Here is a 16,343-nt window from a genome sequence, read left to right on the forward strand (position 1 = left end):
CATTCCATTAAACATCTGAAGGTTGCACTTTTAGCCCCATCGAATAAACAAACAAACGGTGCACATGATGAGCATGCTTTTGTACCTGCCAGGGTATTGGGTCAAAATAGACAGAAATTAAGGAGGCCATTTTATTCCAGATTGGAGGATCTGTATTTAAAATAAAGGAGATTTTAATTATATTCTCCAGTATTTATATTGATTTGTTGTCCACTCAGATGGAGAAATGTGCATCTCAATGGTTCAGGCCCATGAAAATCCTAGACATTAACAATAATTCAATGATGGTACCTCGTATTCTGTGTTAACAAAGTCAGAAACCCTTCTTAGCATCATGCTGCATCTATATTTTTTTAATTGGGGCGCTTAGATGAAGAGCTAAGGCCTATAATGCAGATCATCATCAAGACTGAAAAGCATTAGAAAACTTAGATAGAACAAGAAGTAGTGATTAAGTGCAGTGCACAAAGTCATACACAGAATATGGTGCTACATTCTGTGCAGCATAAACACATTTGCTGCATGAATATTAGCACCAGGCTTAGATTTCAGAGACTTTACAGAATAGAATTAATAGAGTCGCACCTGCTACAGTCACTGTGAAGTTTCTTAGAATCTCGCCTGTTCCACGCACCACACAAAGGTACAGGCCGGAATCATCGTATGTCATCTCTACAATTTCCAGAACCTTCCGGGCTATGTGCACTTTGTCACCAGACAGGATCGGCTTGTCTTCTTTGTACCAGTTAATGTTCACAGATCGGTTGGTGTCACATGTTAACTTGAGCCCATCACCAATATCCAGGAGGATATGGTCCTGGGGCTGTGCAGTTTCACTGCCAAACAACACTGTAGAGACAGAACAAGGAAAATTTAAATATAATGATGTGACACATGTTAGGTTGATTCAAATTCTCTGTCTCTTATATATCTATCTATATCTTATTAAATGTATTGCACTCAGAGACATCTTTTAGAAAATCACTTCTAAAGAAAAAATTACTTTTGGCTGTCACTTTTTTCTATCACAGTTTTGTTTCAACTTTTTCCATTATAAATTTGTACACCCACCTTTATAACAGAAACCACAGATGCAAACTTGTCACCCTGTAATTGTATAGTATGGCCACCAGCTGCCACTATATTATCTATTCCCTACAAATCGATCAAAATGCCATTGAGGGTTCCAAGGTGTGGTCGGAGCCTGTATCCCCAAAGATCAAAATCCTTTGGGGGGTTTTAAATGGCCCCTTTTTAAGGGGCCTGCTATCTGCACCCAGTCTGTCTTTGAGGGGGAGAACACAGAAACCCCCCTTTGGGCAAGCCAGTTACCCCCCAGTGTGTCTGGGATCTTTGATGTGGGACACCACAGATGTGCGCTCAAGGCCTGCTCCTCTAGGTTTCTCCCTCTTCTCCGTGAATTTTAGCGCAGTCAGTAGCAGAATTCCATGACAGATGTCATCTTTGTTTAAGTGTTGGGATTGCACCCCAGTTGCACCCCAGTGTATTTTCTATGCCCAGGTGTCTTTTTTCATCTTAATTTGGAGGTTTTTTTTCCAAATTAAAAAACAACTGAGCTGAATTTTGAAAGCTCTAATTATCACCTGTGTTGTGTTAATAGTGTTTGGCATGTTTACATTTTCTTATAGTGGTGAGAGGCAGAGCCAGCGAGTCAGACATCCAGGAACCAATCACTAAACACTAAATCTGATGTCTAGAAACATCTCTTAGAAAGTCATAAACCAGTGTTGCCAAATGTGAGATTAAACGCCCTCCCTCCCACCCAGTGCTGTCTATGCCATATCTTTCCCCTCCCCTCACTGCTAATAAACACCAGAATCCAACAGTGAGCCAAACCTCACATTCCATCCCCAGTTGTGGTAACCCTCAGGCTTGCCTTATAGTGTTATACCAGACCATAGGTTACTCCTCTAAAGTGACGGCAGATGGACCTTCCATACCGTCAAACTCCCACAGCCTCACTGCAGTTCTGTCAAACTTCAGGATCCCAATTTCATTTCTGCCATACCCTATGAACATTCCCTTGTGCTAACAAAACCCAGGACTGCCCCCAAATGCAGCTAAACACATTCCACCTTCCCAGTACTGCTATAATCAGATATCTACCTACAATTGTTGTATCACGCATACCATCTTGTGGTGCATGCTCAGCTTTAAAAATGGCAATGGATAAAATTAAATATATAAGTATTGAAATATTTAGTCATTCATTTATAGCTTTCACAATAATGAACAGAATCATAGAATTCATTCCCCAAAGCATCAGTTAAAAATCCCAGAATACCATTTAATAAAAATGGTTTTTGACTTATTAAATGTTCTGAATTTGAGATAAAAATTATAAAATATATCCTCTGGCACAGTGAACAACACACACACACATCTCGATCCCTTAAATACTGTTCTCCCATCCAATGATTTTACTTCATGAAATAAACAGGCCTCATTGCCTGGATAATATGTAAGCCATCTCCAAAGTACTCCAAAGTGTACCAGACCTACTGTGTGCAATGAGGGAGGATTAAAAGATGGTTTCTTCACAAAGGTCAAGAAGCATTTTGGAGCATCCACTGGCCATGTTTGAAACCACCCTTGAGAGCTCTAAATGTTACCACATTTGGCTTGGCTAGGAATACCTTAGGAATACTTTAATCTAGTATAATACAGTCTGGGCAGAATACCCAATCCTGTAAAATAGCAGCACGGACGCAGGGAACATGTAAAGTACTGGGCACAATGAATGCTTGAGCCTATAAAATACCAGACAGGATATTGAGAATGCTTGAAATAGCACAATACCAGCTTGGGCACAGGGAATGCCTGAGTTGATACATCCTCTGGAAGAAGAAGACTGCTCCTAGATTTGACTAAAAAGCCTTGCTCTGTGTAGCTGGTCCCTATTATCCTGGATTAATTATACTGTAGTAACAAAACCGGTGATTCTATCTGCACTAGGGTCAGTAATGAGGCTGAGGGATAATGAAGCATCAGCCAAATCTAACAACAAACACCATTCTGCATGGGACCATTCCACCCAAACAGATGACATTAATTCCTAAGGGAAATCTTGGGATTTTTTTAAGTCATTCTTCTCCTAAGTACCAAACACAAAACAGTTAGTGACTATGTAATGTTGGCTGCGCTGTGTGACGGGCTGGAAGCTGTAACTCTATTTTACAGCTGCATCGGATTAGCCAAGACAGTACAGAAGGAAGAAGATTGTGAAAAGACTTGGTTATTAGGGAAGATGTGAATTCATCAAATCTCAGCCAATTCCAAGCTAATTCTAGCTCATGTTCTGTAATGGTAAAATATTGAAGGTTCCCTTCTCTTCCCCAGTTCAACAGCTTGATAATGTACAAGTAGTGCTAATTGTAATCACCTTGTCCTGTGTTTCCCTGTATTTCACCTATCTGTATAAGCTGTACAGTATCCTGTTCTCATCATTTCTATGAGGAATGTCATTCTGAAGTTAGGAGTCATCCTTCAACATATAAACAGCCCTCTCCTCAATCTCTGCTATCCCTGTATCGCATATAAAGTCAGGGATCACCTCCCACTCCTTGATAAGCTATATGTGTAAACTCAAGAGTCACTTCTCTCTCAAGCAGTCCCATTTAAAGTTTAAACATTCTTGCAATCAGTTATTTTTCCAATTTTAGATCGTGAAAACAAAACTAAATTTCTCCCTTGATTTAGTTGTTTCAATGCATACTCATGAAATAAAACAGTTTGGATTGTTTGTTAACTCCAATTAATAGTCAGTGAAAGTGAGCCAGATTTGTGACTGAGCAAAAAATAAAAAGCAAAAGACACCAAAGGGGCATTTGAATGTGAGTACAACAGGCCTGGGACACAATCACAGCCTTATCGATCCTGCCCAGCATTCCTGAGATAACACTGACCTTCAGAGTACAAACATTTCAAGGTGCACTAAACTCTGTTGAGGGCTTTACTCTGATCATTCGACTTTTTCTCAGCTGGGATTGGTTAGGAGGCTGTAGGATGACACTGGCCTGATTTTATTTTAGTTACAGGATTGCAGCCATGGTCACTTATTTTCATAACGTCAGAGCGAGATAAAAATCTTATGGACACAGACATTGGACAAGAGTTTCCGCAATGCGGGCGCAAATTGCGCTCAAAATTGTGCTGGCTCAAACTCATTTGCATTATCAGAAACGAAAAATCTTCCATGAACCAGCACAATCGAACAGTGGTTCAAAATGTAATCATTTTTTTTTCCTTGCATTAAAAAATATTCCTTGATATAATTAAGTAGTAGTAACCTGGTGCAGTTTTATTAATACAGCTGAAAATAGGTTTATCACAAAAAATAAGCATTTTTAATAAGAGTGTCTAGTCCACCACCTGTGAGTAAACCGGTTTTAAATAACTGAAAATGACTTCAAAAAAACCTATATATAACCTTTTATTAGTTTCATTGGTGTACAGTATTCAGTTTCTTAGTAAACTAAATATTTTTTAATATTTAAAAGTTTTAAAAAGGTGCCTATTAGTGCCCTTGCTCCTAAAAAAAAGCTTAATTTTAAGAGCTTCCTTGAAGACCCGCAAATGGGCGCAATTAGCGTAAACTTGCCATGGTGATTAATTCGAACTGGCGGCGTGGCCAGTTTTGTGGGCAGGGCTGGTTTTCAGTGCGATATTTTTTAAACCAGCGCAAAAGATCACAGAATCTCGATTTGCACTGGACGTAACTTGCACTTAAAATTCCTCAATCTTCTGCGATGATTTGGCCAATTTTGGGCAAATTGTGCGAGAAAAACCAGCACAACCTACCCCGCTATACTTAGTCTGGGGAGGCATCAGTTTCATACTGTAGCAATATCAGCAAGCTTCCTTCATGCTGGTCCCAGCAACAATTATACAGGAATGAGATATTACTGTTATGAAGAGGGACATGAGAAGTAGGTCTTCTTTCACCAGAACCTAGAATCATAGAATGATACAGCTCAGAAGGAGGTCATTCGGCCCATGGTGCCTGTGCCAGGTCTTTGAAAGAGCTATCCAATTCGTCCCACTCCCCTGCTCTTTCCCCATTGCCCTGCAAATGTTTCTACCTTGATAGAGGTCTTCAAGATTATGAAGGATTATGATCAGGTAAATAGTGATAAATTGTTGCTACTGGCCATTGAGATCGTAACAAGAGCACAAATTCAAAACAGTTGCAAAAAAAGGGAGGTTTATAAAAAGTTTCTTGGCACAGAGGGTGGTTAGAATCTGTAATTCTTTGCCATAAATTATTGTTGAAGCAGAGTCCAAAAATTCTTTTGAAAGAGAATTAGATAGTTGCTTGTTGAAAAAGAGAAATATGGTGAGCAAGCAGGAGAGTGGGATTAGACACGTGCCTCCTAGGGAAAATGATCGAACAGACTTGATGGGCCTGAATGGGCTGTTTCTGTGTTGTAATGTTCTATATCATCTTTACATCTTATTAATAACAATTGTCTTCTTTTACATTTTTATCCCTGGAGATGAAATGGCCATAATGCCTCTTTCTTTAACTGTGCCATTACAAATGTGTGACAGGCATTCATTTAAATGAAACAGATATCCATTTGACTGCACCAAACAGTGAATGGGTGACACAAAGATGTCAGTGCCCACACCAGTGTACTCAAAACATATATTCTATAGTGAGTGTGAGTTCCTAACACATAATGAGATGTTCTTACTCTGATACTTACGCTTTGGTATTTAACATTTCTACTTAAAGAGCAGCTATGACTCTATAGTTTAACGCTTAGATTGGGCATTCTATACAGAGCTCTGGTCGGAAGAAGCTCAATCCCTTCAAATGTATGTGATACAGCAGTGCTTTTTGTTGAAAATCAATGTCTTTTTCATCATCAAGCTCCCTCCACCTCCCACCCCCCCCCAGGCCACCCCCGCCCCCCCCAGGGTCACGACCCAGTACCTGACATGGGAAGACAAGAAGGAATGATTTGCTGCTTGCTGAGGCATGACCTTTCAACCTTAGCCAACAACCCCACAGTGACAAGGACAAAAGTACGTTACTCTATAGGATGGGTGCAGTGGGAGGCTGAGACTCTGCGGGTGTCTTGGAGGGGAAGAGGTCACTCACTAGGAAACCTGACAACTCCATTGACAAACACGTCAACCTCTGACAGAGCTTAAAGTCAAAGCCTTTGGGTGGAATACTTCAGGGTGTGGCTTCAAAGTGACCAAAAGTCACTTCTCGGCCATATTCTGAGCAAAATAGCACAGTGCTCAACCTGCAAGGGAAGAACAACAATTGGGGATAGAAATAATAGCAAAATAAGTATCATTGCAGCTAGACCCAAAGCTATCAATTCTCATCAACAGCCTGCTTCTCCAAGAACTAAAACATTTAAAGAGATACCCCACTTTTTGTGGTAACTGATTGCTCACAGCAATCTTTCTGTTGTTTTATTGGTTTGGTTTATATCAGTCATATACAGGCAATCATGATGGTGCATTTGAAGGGTGTACCAGTGAGATTAGGTATTAAAAATATTAAATTTTTAATATTTAACCTGATGTTTAGTGAAGTAAGTTTCTGGTGTTGTAGCCATGGCAATACCACACAAGTTGGATTGTTTAAAAATTGCTAAATATGAACGAAGGCCTTCAACCCCAGTGTCCAGCACTTCCTGTGCCCCACTGAGAAATATATTGGGCCGAATGTTGCTGGAAAAATAACGGTGTGTTAACACGCAAATGGGCCAGCAAATTCAGGGGATTAAGAGATAAGCTGTGAGTTGTGAATCTCCAGAATTTGCTGGTCAATTTATGCCGCTCTGCCGTTTGCTTCCTACAAATGGCATCTCACCCTTAGCCTCCACGTTATCTTTAAGAACTTGCTAGATTTGCACATTAATTGGCCATTAAACTTGCCATGGAAAGTTAGGGTTGGAATTTAACAGCATATGTATCTATTAACAACATGATAATTGTCAATACAATGCCAATCAAAGCTCTCTGGCCCAGAAAGGGAACAATTTAATCTGTTTATTCTCATTCCTACATGTAGTAAATTGTTGTTAGAAATTTTTAAAATGTCAAATTTTACATTTTTAAATTTTTTCTTACTTTTCCTTTCTGCCTCTTTTTTCTCGCTCCCCTAATCCAATCTTTCTTTTCCTATTTTTTTCTCTTTCTGTACCTGATTTGACTCTCTCTTGTTCTTCTGTTTCTTTTTCAATCCTTAAATCTCATTAGTTAAGGAAATACACAGTTGGTCCCACCATTCACTACGTTCCCAGATGGCCCTATGGCCTCACCATGCATTATAAACTTGCACTTCCAAGTTACAGCACAAAGAAATTTTGAGTTGAAGGGTGGAGGAAAAAGTCTAACTAATGGTGTACGCCACAAGATGACCCGCTTCAGCAAAACCTGGGCCATTGTGTTTTCTACTAAAACCTATAGATTGCTATGCTTAGTGCCAGGATTGTACATATAGGATAACATTTTCTGAGATCCACATTGCCTGTGATTTCCCATCCATAGAAATCAATGGATGGAATATCACGGCCAGTACACCCACAATTTCCGATAAGCTGCCCGCTGTGCTCAAGGTCCAACTAGTCTTGAAAAATTTTGCCCATAGTGAATAAAAACTAGTCACATCCCAGTATAACTTTCATGGAAAGGGTTAGGCTCTGATGGAATTGATTGGATCCAGGATTTTACTCTTGGAGCTGATTAAGTGTTCAACCTTACTGTTGCAGTACATTTGATGAGGATCCTATCCTCTCAAAACTCAGTTGGCAAATGTACTGCATGGTCTGGTGCTAAGCCATACAGATTTGTTCTGGATTGTGCAAACTGCTGTCAGCCAGCACAGCAGGGTACTAGAACTAGTCTCAGAATTCTTGAGCTAGGGAGGAATAAGATTGGCCAAATTTATATTTGTGATCACTGTTTTGTGACCTCTGATGTAAGGACATGAGAGGACTCGACGATATCAGCTAATAGCCCTCTAATACCCATTTGCCTTGGCTAATTCATGAAGAAGGGCTATTTGGGTGAGGTGCTGGAGAATTGCCATCCATGGAACCATGGGGTAAAAATTCTGTTGTATCTGCTCCTGGGAACTCGTATTGCAAAATTGCGCAATCCCAGCCCACAATTTCCCATCCGTTAATTTTAATAAATGCAAATTCGCAGATGAGTAGCGTGCAATCTTGCAATATTAGCTGCCAGTGGGAGCAATGCAATTTTCATCCCCATATTCTTGCATGAGTTATCAACTTTAGGAGAGGAATAGTGAGGGGATAAAATTGGAGAGGTTGTTAGAGAAGGAAACAATAGGATTAAATTAATTATTGGATAGCACTATTATAATTGATAGATCTTGGATTTTAGTAGGAAATTGACTGGATAAAGCGTCCCAATGGTTTAAAGGTGAAGTCATCAACTCTGAGCCATACAGACTAGCACTGTCCCAGATTCGATTTTCATTAGCTGATCTCAGCTGCGCCTATGGTAGAGGCATTACAATTAGCCTCAGTGCCCTGGGATTAAGGATAGCGAAATCAGCCAGGATTCATTCTCCTGAATGCTACACAGTGATTGCTGTTAAGAAATTAGTGTTTGGATGCTGTGCGAGGACAGATTTCAGCTGTGCTGTAATATCCTTTACAATCTGATAAACTGCTGTCACTCACTAGCAAGGCTCACAAATGAATAATGGCCATTTGGATGAGGTATGAGAAGACAGCTGGTGCCCATGAATGAGTCAATGCTTTTGGGAGCAGAGGGGCAAAAATTGGAAGAAAGGAATTTCGGGGAAAAAATTGATTTAATATTGACACTTTGTAAAAAGAGACATTTTGCATAAATAGATCATGTCTTGTGATCAGGGAACTCCTTGTGTATTCTCAACTGTCCCTTTATCTCATCCATGCTTTCCCACATGGATATTGTCTTTCGCAAAATGGATTGAAAGACTGCTTCCTTCCTGTGCTTTCCAGCTGACTGCTGTCCGAGCTTCCTGTCAGAAGCCTTTCCCTTGCCTCCTGCCTGTATCTTCAAATTAGAAGTTACTTTTAGTCTCAGGTTTTTTTTCGGGAGCTGTTGCCTTTTCCTTGCTTGCTATCCCAGCTGGCAGCAAACACAGGCCTCTCTTGGGTCACCAAGTGTTAATCCTTGCCCTCTGGGAGCATGGCAACAACAAACACAAGATTCAAAGCCAGCCCGCCTTTCTCCATAGGCACTAGCCTGGAATTCCCTGATTCCTTCTCAAAATGACAGAGAGACTGAGTCCCATACTGGGAAGCAGACAAAGCTACCTCTTCTTCCAACCCTGACACATGAAGAAGTTTATTAAGATGTCATTTATCTCCAGCTGTGTTAAAGAGATGCAGACTGAATAAAATGCAACCTGTTCATGGTGCCTTTTAACTTGCCCAATAGAAAACACAGACTTTGCTCTAAAATGCTAGGCTTCCTGGGCTGATGGAAAGAAAGACTTGCATTTATATAGCGCTGGACATCTCAAAGCGCTTTACAGTCAATTAAATACTTTTGGAGTGTAGTCACTGTTGTAATGTGGGAAACGCGGCAGCCAATTTGTGCACAGTAAGCTCCCACAAACAGCAATGTGATAATGACCAGATAATCTGCTCTTCTTTGAAATAGTGCCATGGGATCTTTTACGCCCACCTGAGAGAGCAGATGGGACCTCGGTTTAACGTCTCATCCAAAAAATGGCACCTCCGACAGTGCAGCACTCCCTCAGCACTTCACTGGAGTGTCAGCCTAGATTTATGTGCTCAAGTCTCTGGAGTGGGACTTGAACCCACAACCTTCTGACTCAAAGGCGAGTGTACTACCCACTTAGCCATAGCTGACACTCACTATTGTACTGTGTATTGTGCTAATCAGGAGCACAGGGAGAATGTGGGAGAGATACTTGGTGCTTTCGGTGATCGACCACAGTTCCTGAGACTGAGGCTGATACCTACTCCACAGCGTGTTGATAGTATTCCCTATTTCAGGTTGGAGACTCCAAGTTGGTAACTGAAAAAGCTCAAAACCTTTCCAGAGAACACGAGGAAAAACTAGGAGACTAAGACAGGAAAAGAAAGTGAAAATATGGAGAAAGAAATTTAAAAAGTGTGAAAGCACAGCATCTTTCAAAATTGATCCTTTGCTAGATACTTTACCCAGGATATAGAAGTAGTGGAGAGCATGATCGTGCAATGGGCCAGCATCTGACATTGCGGTTTCTCATTGTGTCTGCCATCACTAAGTTTTTTTAAATGATAGATTTAATGAAAGTTAAATTTAAAAAATTAAAACACTTTGGAAAAACAGTGTTTGCTGTATCATGAATAGCACCTGCAATGAGGCATCCAACATGGTGGCACTGCGATAACATTTTTGCAGCAGCTGCTTCTGATCATTTCAGTACCTCAGACTACCCAGAAAGTATCCCACTGAAGCAATATCATCCCTTCAGTTATTGCTCCTGCTTTGCACTAAGGTGCAGACCCACCTACTCTAACGTTCTACTTGGTACATTGGCTCCATTGCAGCAGGATACAGACCCACCTGTTCTGAGGTTATAGCGAATGGCTCAGCTCCTTTCCCACAGCAGGGTCACATACACTCACAACACTTACTAACTCTTTTTGGAGGGGTGATTCCTGCCTTTTAGCCTCATGAGTTGCCTGAGGCTCCTACAGGGGGAAAGATATTCTAGGGAAAAAAGAGATGACCATGCAAAGTAGTTTTGTCCCCTCCTGTGCACTTAACAATATTATTGTTGTTAAAACATTTCTCCTAAATGTTAGGAGAGATATGTCATTCAATCGCAACATGGGAAGTCAGCATTTCTAGCTCGTTACAAGCTCTTGTATGAGTTGCCTTGATGGCATTCAGCTGGCATTTATTTAATGGCCTGGAATTTGCGGTTGGGGTGACGGTGAACTGGCTGCGTTGAAACAGACTGCAACTTCGGGATTTGGCGCAGGTGCATGCGGAAATCCTGAAGTTGCTACCTGTCATTGATATCTCCGAAACAGGCTGTGCTGTGCCACCCCGCCTCCCACCCCACCCTCACCATCACCCTCACCCACAGAGCTTGCAATCTGTGTAATCAGCCAAATAATTGAAACTGATGGAAATTTCCACTCTTCTGTTGTAGTGTCAGCTGTGGCTCAGTGGGTAGTACACTTACCTCTGAGACAGAAGGTTGTGGGTTCAAATCCCACTCCAGGGACCTGAGCACATAAAGCTAGGCTGACACTCCAGTGCAGTACTGAGGGAATGCTGCACTGTCGGAGGTGCCATCTTTTGGATGAGATATTAAATCGAAGCCGCGTCTGCTCTCTCAGGTGGACATAAAAGATCCACTATTTCGAAGAAGAGCAGGGGAGTTATCCCTGGTGTCCTGGCCAATATTTTTATCCCTCAATAACATAACAAAAAACAGATTATCTGATCATTATCACATAACTGTTTGTGAGACCTTGCTGTGCACAAAGTGGCTGTTGCATTTCCTACATTACAACAGTGACTACACTTCAAAAGTACTTCATTGGCTGTAAAGCGCTTTGAGACGTCCAGTGGTAGTGAAAGACGTGGTTGTTAAATTCACCACTAAAAGTTAGATACAAAGGGATTAGGCGTAACTGGGTTTTTTACAGCATTATTAATGCTAAACAAATGCTAAGGGTCTGGAAAACTAAATTTAATTTTGTGCAATGTGAAACTTGTCCAATTTAATAAAAATGTAATTTTTTAAGAAACCTTTCAAAAAAATGTTAACATTTTTTTTTTTAAGTTTGTCCATCTTTATTTCAGGTTTGCCTTTTCCCCATGTAGGAACCCCAATTTTTGTTTTGTTCTCTCCAACATTTTTAAAAAGTTAGAATTTTAAGGGCTTACTCATTTTCTTGTTCGCTGTCTGTGAGAATTCTGCCTTTTGATTGGTTGCTTAGACAGCCTGTTGACATCACAGCAGTTCGTGCAAGGGAATCCCCATTAACTTCCGTTGATTTGAATTGAAGGCTGGAAAACCCGAAGTTCTTGACGCAGGGATCTAGTAAAGGGGAAAGATCCAGTGTGCTTCCTGCTAGGAAGCAGGTGAGTGTGGATGTTGGTTGAGCACAGGATTGGGCTGGTCCAATAGCCTACCATAACTCACTGTCTAAGCTCGCACAAGGATTTAGTAGAAGGACTGGTGTCACTCAGTGCCATATCCCAGCAAGAGCTCATCCTTTCAGCTGAAGCAGACTGGCATTAAATAAGTGCTGACTGAATAAACAGCAAAAGGAAACCTCACAACATGTGTATATTTTCCTGGACATCAGGCAGAGCAGGGTAGAACCTGGGAGTTTACCCTCATCCACCAGAAGGGAATCTTTTTGATTGTACAGAACGCAGAGTGACAAGAGCTGAAAATGGTGTTAATCCCCACAATAACCTTTTTAATTAATTAAAATAGAAATTTCAACTACCTACCCCCAGGAGTCTTCCTCTGTGTGGCTCTTGAATAATGCTGTATTATTAGCCCATCCTCTCATTACCTCCTGCTGCTCTTTGTAAACAGCTTTTAATCTTCACACACCACCTGTGTGGACAAGGCCTTCCATCGACCTCTTCAGCCTGCTCACAGCTTGGTGCTGAACCATCTCCTAATTTTGTCTCTGTTCTTTCCATTCTCATGGTCTTTATTTTTATAAATTTTAATTTCAGGTGACAACAGCAATATGCACTCTTTGACTAGCTGGTTAAGTCAATTACTATCCTCTTGCCTCACTATTATTACTGACATGGGTGCACTTCCAGTATCAGCTGTGTACAACTCTCCCATGCTGAGACCGAGTGTCAGCCGTGACTCAATCATAGCACTCTTGCCTCTGAGTCAGAATGTCGTGGGATCAAGCCCCAGGTGGACATAAAAGATCCCCTGGCCTCCCATCTTCCACCCTCCATAAACTTAAGCTTACCCAAATCTCTGCTGTCCTACATAAGAAGTAGGAGCAGGAGTAGGCCATACGGCCCCTCGGGCCTGCTCCGCCATTCAATAGGATCATGGCTGATCCGAATCTAGACTCACGTCCACTTCCCTGCCCTCACCCCGTAACCCCTAATTCCTTTATCTGCTAGGAAACTGTCTATCTCCGTTTTAAATTTATTTAATGTTGCAGCTTCCACAGCTCTCTGGGGTAGCAAATTCCATAGATTTACTACCCTCTGAGTGAAGAAGTTTCTCCTCATCTCAGTTTTGAAAGGGCAGCCCCTTATTCTAAGATTATGCCCCCTAGTTCTAGTCTCACCCATCAGTGGAAACATCCTCACCGCATCCACCCGATCAAGCCCCCTCACAATCTTATATGTTTCGATAAGATCGCCTCTCATTCTTCTGAACTCCAATGAGTAGAGGCCCAACCTACTCAACCTTTCCTCATACGTCAACCCCCTCATCTCCAGAATCAACCGAGTGAACCTTCTCTGAACCGCCTCGAGAGCAAGTATATCTTTTCTTAAATATGGAAACTAAAACTGCACGCAGTATTCCAGGTGTGGACTCACCAATACCCTGTATAACTGCAGCAAGACTTCCCTGTTTTTATACTCCATCCCCCTTGCAATAAAAGCCAAGATTCCATTGGCCTTCCTGATCACCTGCTGCACCTGCATACTAACTTTTTGTGTTTCATGCACCAGGACCCCCAGATCCCTTTGTACTGTAGCACTTAGCAGTTTCTCTCCATTTAGATAATAACTTCCTCTTTGATTTTTTCTGCCAAAGTGCATAACCTCACACTTTCCAATATTATATTCCATCTGCCAAATCTCTGCCCACTCACTTAGCCTGTCTATGTCCTTTTGCAGGTTTTTTATGTCCTCCTCACTCACTCCTTTCCCTCCCATCTATGTATCATCGGCAAACTTGGATATGTTGCACTCGGTCCCTTCCTCCAAATCGTTAATATAGATTGTAAAGAGTTGGGGTCCCAGCACTGACCCCTGCGGAACACCACTAGTTACTGATTGCCAGCCCGAGAACGAACCATTTATCCCAACTCTCTGTTTTCTGTTAGATAGCCAATCTTCCACCCATGCCAGTATATTACCCCCAATCCCGTGATTTTTTATCTTGATCAGTAATCTTTTGTGTGGAACCTTGTCAAATGCCTTTTGGAAGTCCAAATACACTACATCCACTGGTTCCCCTTTATCCACCCTGTATGTTACGTCCTCAAAGAATTCGAGCAAATTTGTCAAACATGACTTCCCCTTCATAAAACCATGCTGACTCTGTCCTATTCTTGCTGACCTACATTGGCTTCCAGTCTGGCAATGCCTTGATTTGCAAATTCTCATCCTTGTTTTCACATCCCTCCATGGCCTCACCCTTCCCTATCTCTGGAACCTCCTCCAGCCCTACAACCCTCCAAGATCTCTGCACTCCTCAAATTCTGGCTTCTTGTGCATCCTACACACATTTAATAATTCGTTAGAAAAAGGTGTAGTGCCAGAGGATTGGCAGATAGCTAACATAATAACTATACTTAAGAAGGGGGATAGAAATGTCCAGGGAATTATAGACCAGTCAGCTTAACATCGGTGGTAGGAAAAATAATGGAATCCCTACTAGAGGAGAAAATAGAAGAACATGTAGAAACCAAAACATAGTAATGAATAGTCAGCATGGATTTCAAAAGGGAAAGTCTTGCTTGACCAACCTCATTGAATTTTTTGAAGAGGTAACAGAGAGAGTAGACATTGGTAATGCAGTAGATATAATTTATCTAGATTTTCAAAAGGCCTTTGATAAGGTACCCTATAATAGACTGCTGAACAAGGTCAGAGAATGCGGAGCCAGGGGACAAGTAGCAGAATGGATAGCTAGCTGGCTTCAAGACAGAAAGCAGAGAGATGGGTTAAAAGGTAGCTATTCACAGTGGCAGAGGTGGATAGTGGTGTTCCACAAGGATCAGTGCTGGGACCACTATTGTTCACAATTTATATTCATGATTTAGACTTAGGAATCAAAAACACAATTTCTAAATTTGCGGATGTCACCAAATTAGGGGGGATAATCAATACTGAGGAGGACTGCAACAAATTACAGGAGGACATTAATAAACTTGCAGAATGGGCACATAATTGGCAAATGAAGTTCAACACAAATAAAATGTGAGGTACTACATTTTGGCAAGAAGAATAGGGAGGTCACTTATTACTTGGAGGGTGCGAGTCTAAGTGGGGTAGAGGAACAACGGGATCTCAGAGTACAAATACACAAATCACTAAATGTTGTGACACAGGTTAGCAAGGCCATAAAGAAAGACTTGCATTTATATCGCGCCTTTCACGGCCACCGGAAGTCTCAAAGCACCTTACAGCCAATAAAGTACTTTTGGAGTGTAGTCACTGCTGTAATGTGGGAAACGTGGCAGCCAATTTATGCACAACAAGCTCCCACAAACAGCAATGGGATAATGACCAGATAATCTGTTTTTGTTATGTTGATTTAGGGATAAATATTGGCCAGGACACTGGGGATAACTCCCCTGCTCTTCTTGGAAATAGTGCTATGGGATCATTTATATCCACTTGAGAGAGCAGACAGGGCCTCGGTTTAACATCGCATCCGAAAGACAGCACCTCCAACAATAAAAAAAGCAAACTAAGCACTAGGGTTTATTTCTAGAGGTATAGAATTGAAAAGTAGGGAAGTTATGCTAAACCTGTATCGAACCTTGGTTAGGCCACACTTAGAGTACTGCGTACAGTTCTGATCGCCATACCTGTATTATAAAAAGGATATAGAAGCACAGGAGAGGGTGCAGAGAAGATTTACAAGGATGATACCAGAAATGCAAGGGTATACATATCCGGGAAGGATAAACAGGCTGGGTCTCTTTTCTCTTGAAAAAAGAGGGCTGAGGGGTGACCTAATAGAGGTCTTTTAAATGATGAAAGGTTTTGACCGTGAATACAGAGAGAATGTTTCCACTTGTGGGGAAGAGCATAACTAGAGGCCATCAATATAAGATAGTCACCAAGAAATCCAATAGGGAATTCAGAAGAAACTTCTTTACCCAAAGAGTGGGGAGAATGTGGAACTCATTATCACAGGGAGTGGTTGAAGCGAAAAGTATAGATGCATTTAAGGGGCGGCTAGACAAGCCTGAGGGAAAAGGGAATAGAGGATGATGCTGATAGATTTAGATGAGGAAAGACGGGAGAAGGCACAAGTGGAGTATAAACGCCGACATGGACTGGTTGGGCCGAATGGCCTGTTTCTGTGCTGTATATCCTATGTAATCCCTGATTTTAATCGCTCCACCATT

The 16,343-nt window shown here is 41.5% G+C and overlaps 1 protein-coding gene across 1 annotated transcript in view; it reads right to left on the bottom strand.

Moving 5' to 3' along the window:
• The window catches only part of LOC147113977 (fibroblast growth factor receptor 4-like), a 71,021-nt gene that overhangs the window by 31,043 nt on the left and 23,635 nt on the right, over nucleotides 1–16,343 (bottom strand). Inside the window, exon 3 of the mRNA XM_085995441.1 lies at nucleotides 586–849. Within this exon, the coding sequence (XP_085851567.1) occupies nucleotides 586–849 (264 nt within the window). The remainder of the gene's footprint in view (nucleotides 1–585; nucleotides 850–16,343) is intronic.

Source organism: Somniosus microcephalus, chromosome 8, assembly GCF_052327205.1.
Source record: "Somniosus microcephalus isolate GS21.2 chromosome 8, FLI_Smic_1.0, whole genome shotgun sequence".
In the NCBI taxonomy this organism is placed as follows: domain Eukaryota; kingdom Metazoa; phylum Chordata; class Chondrichthyes; order Squaliformes; family Somniosidae; genus Somniosus; species Somniosus microcephalus.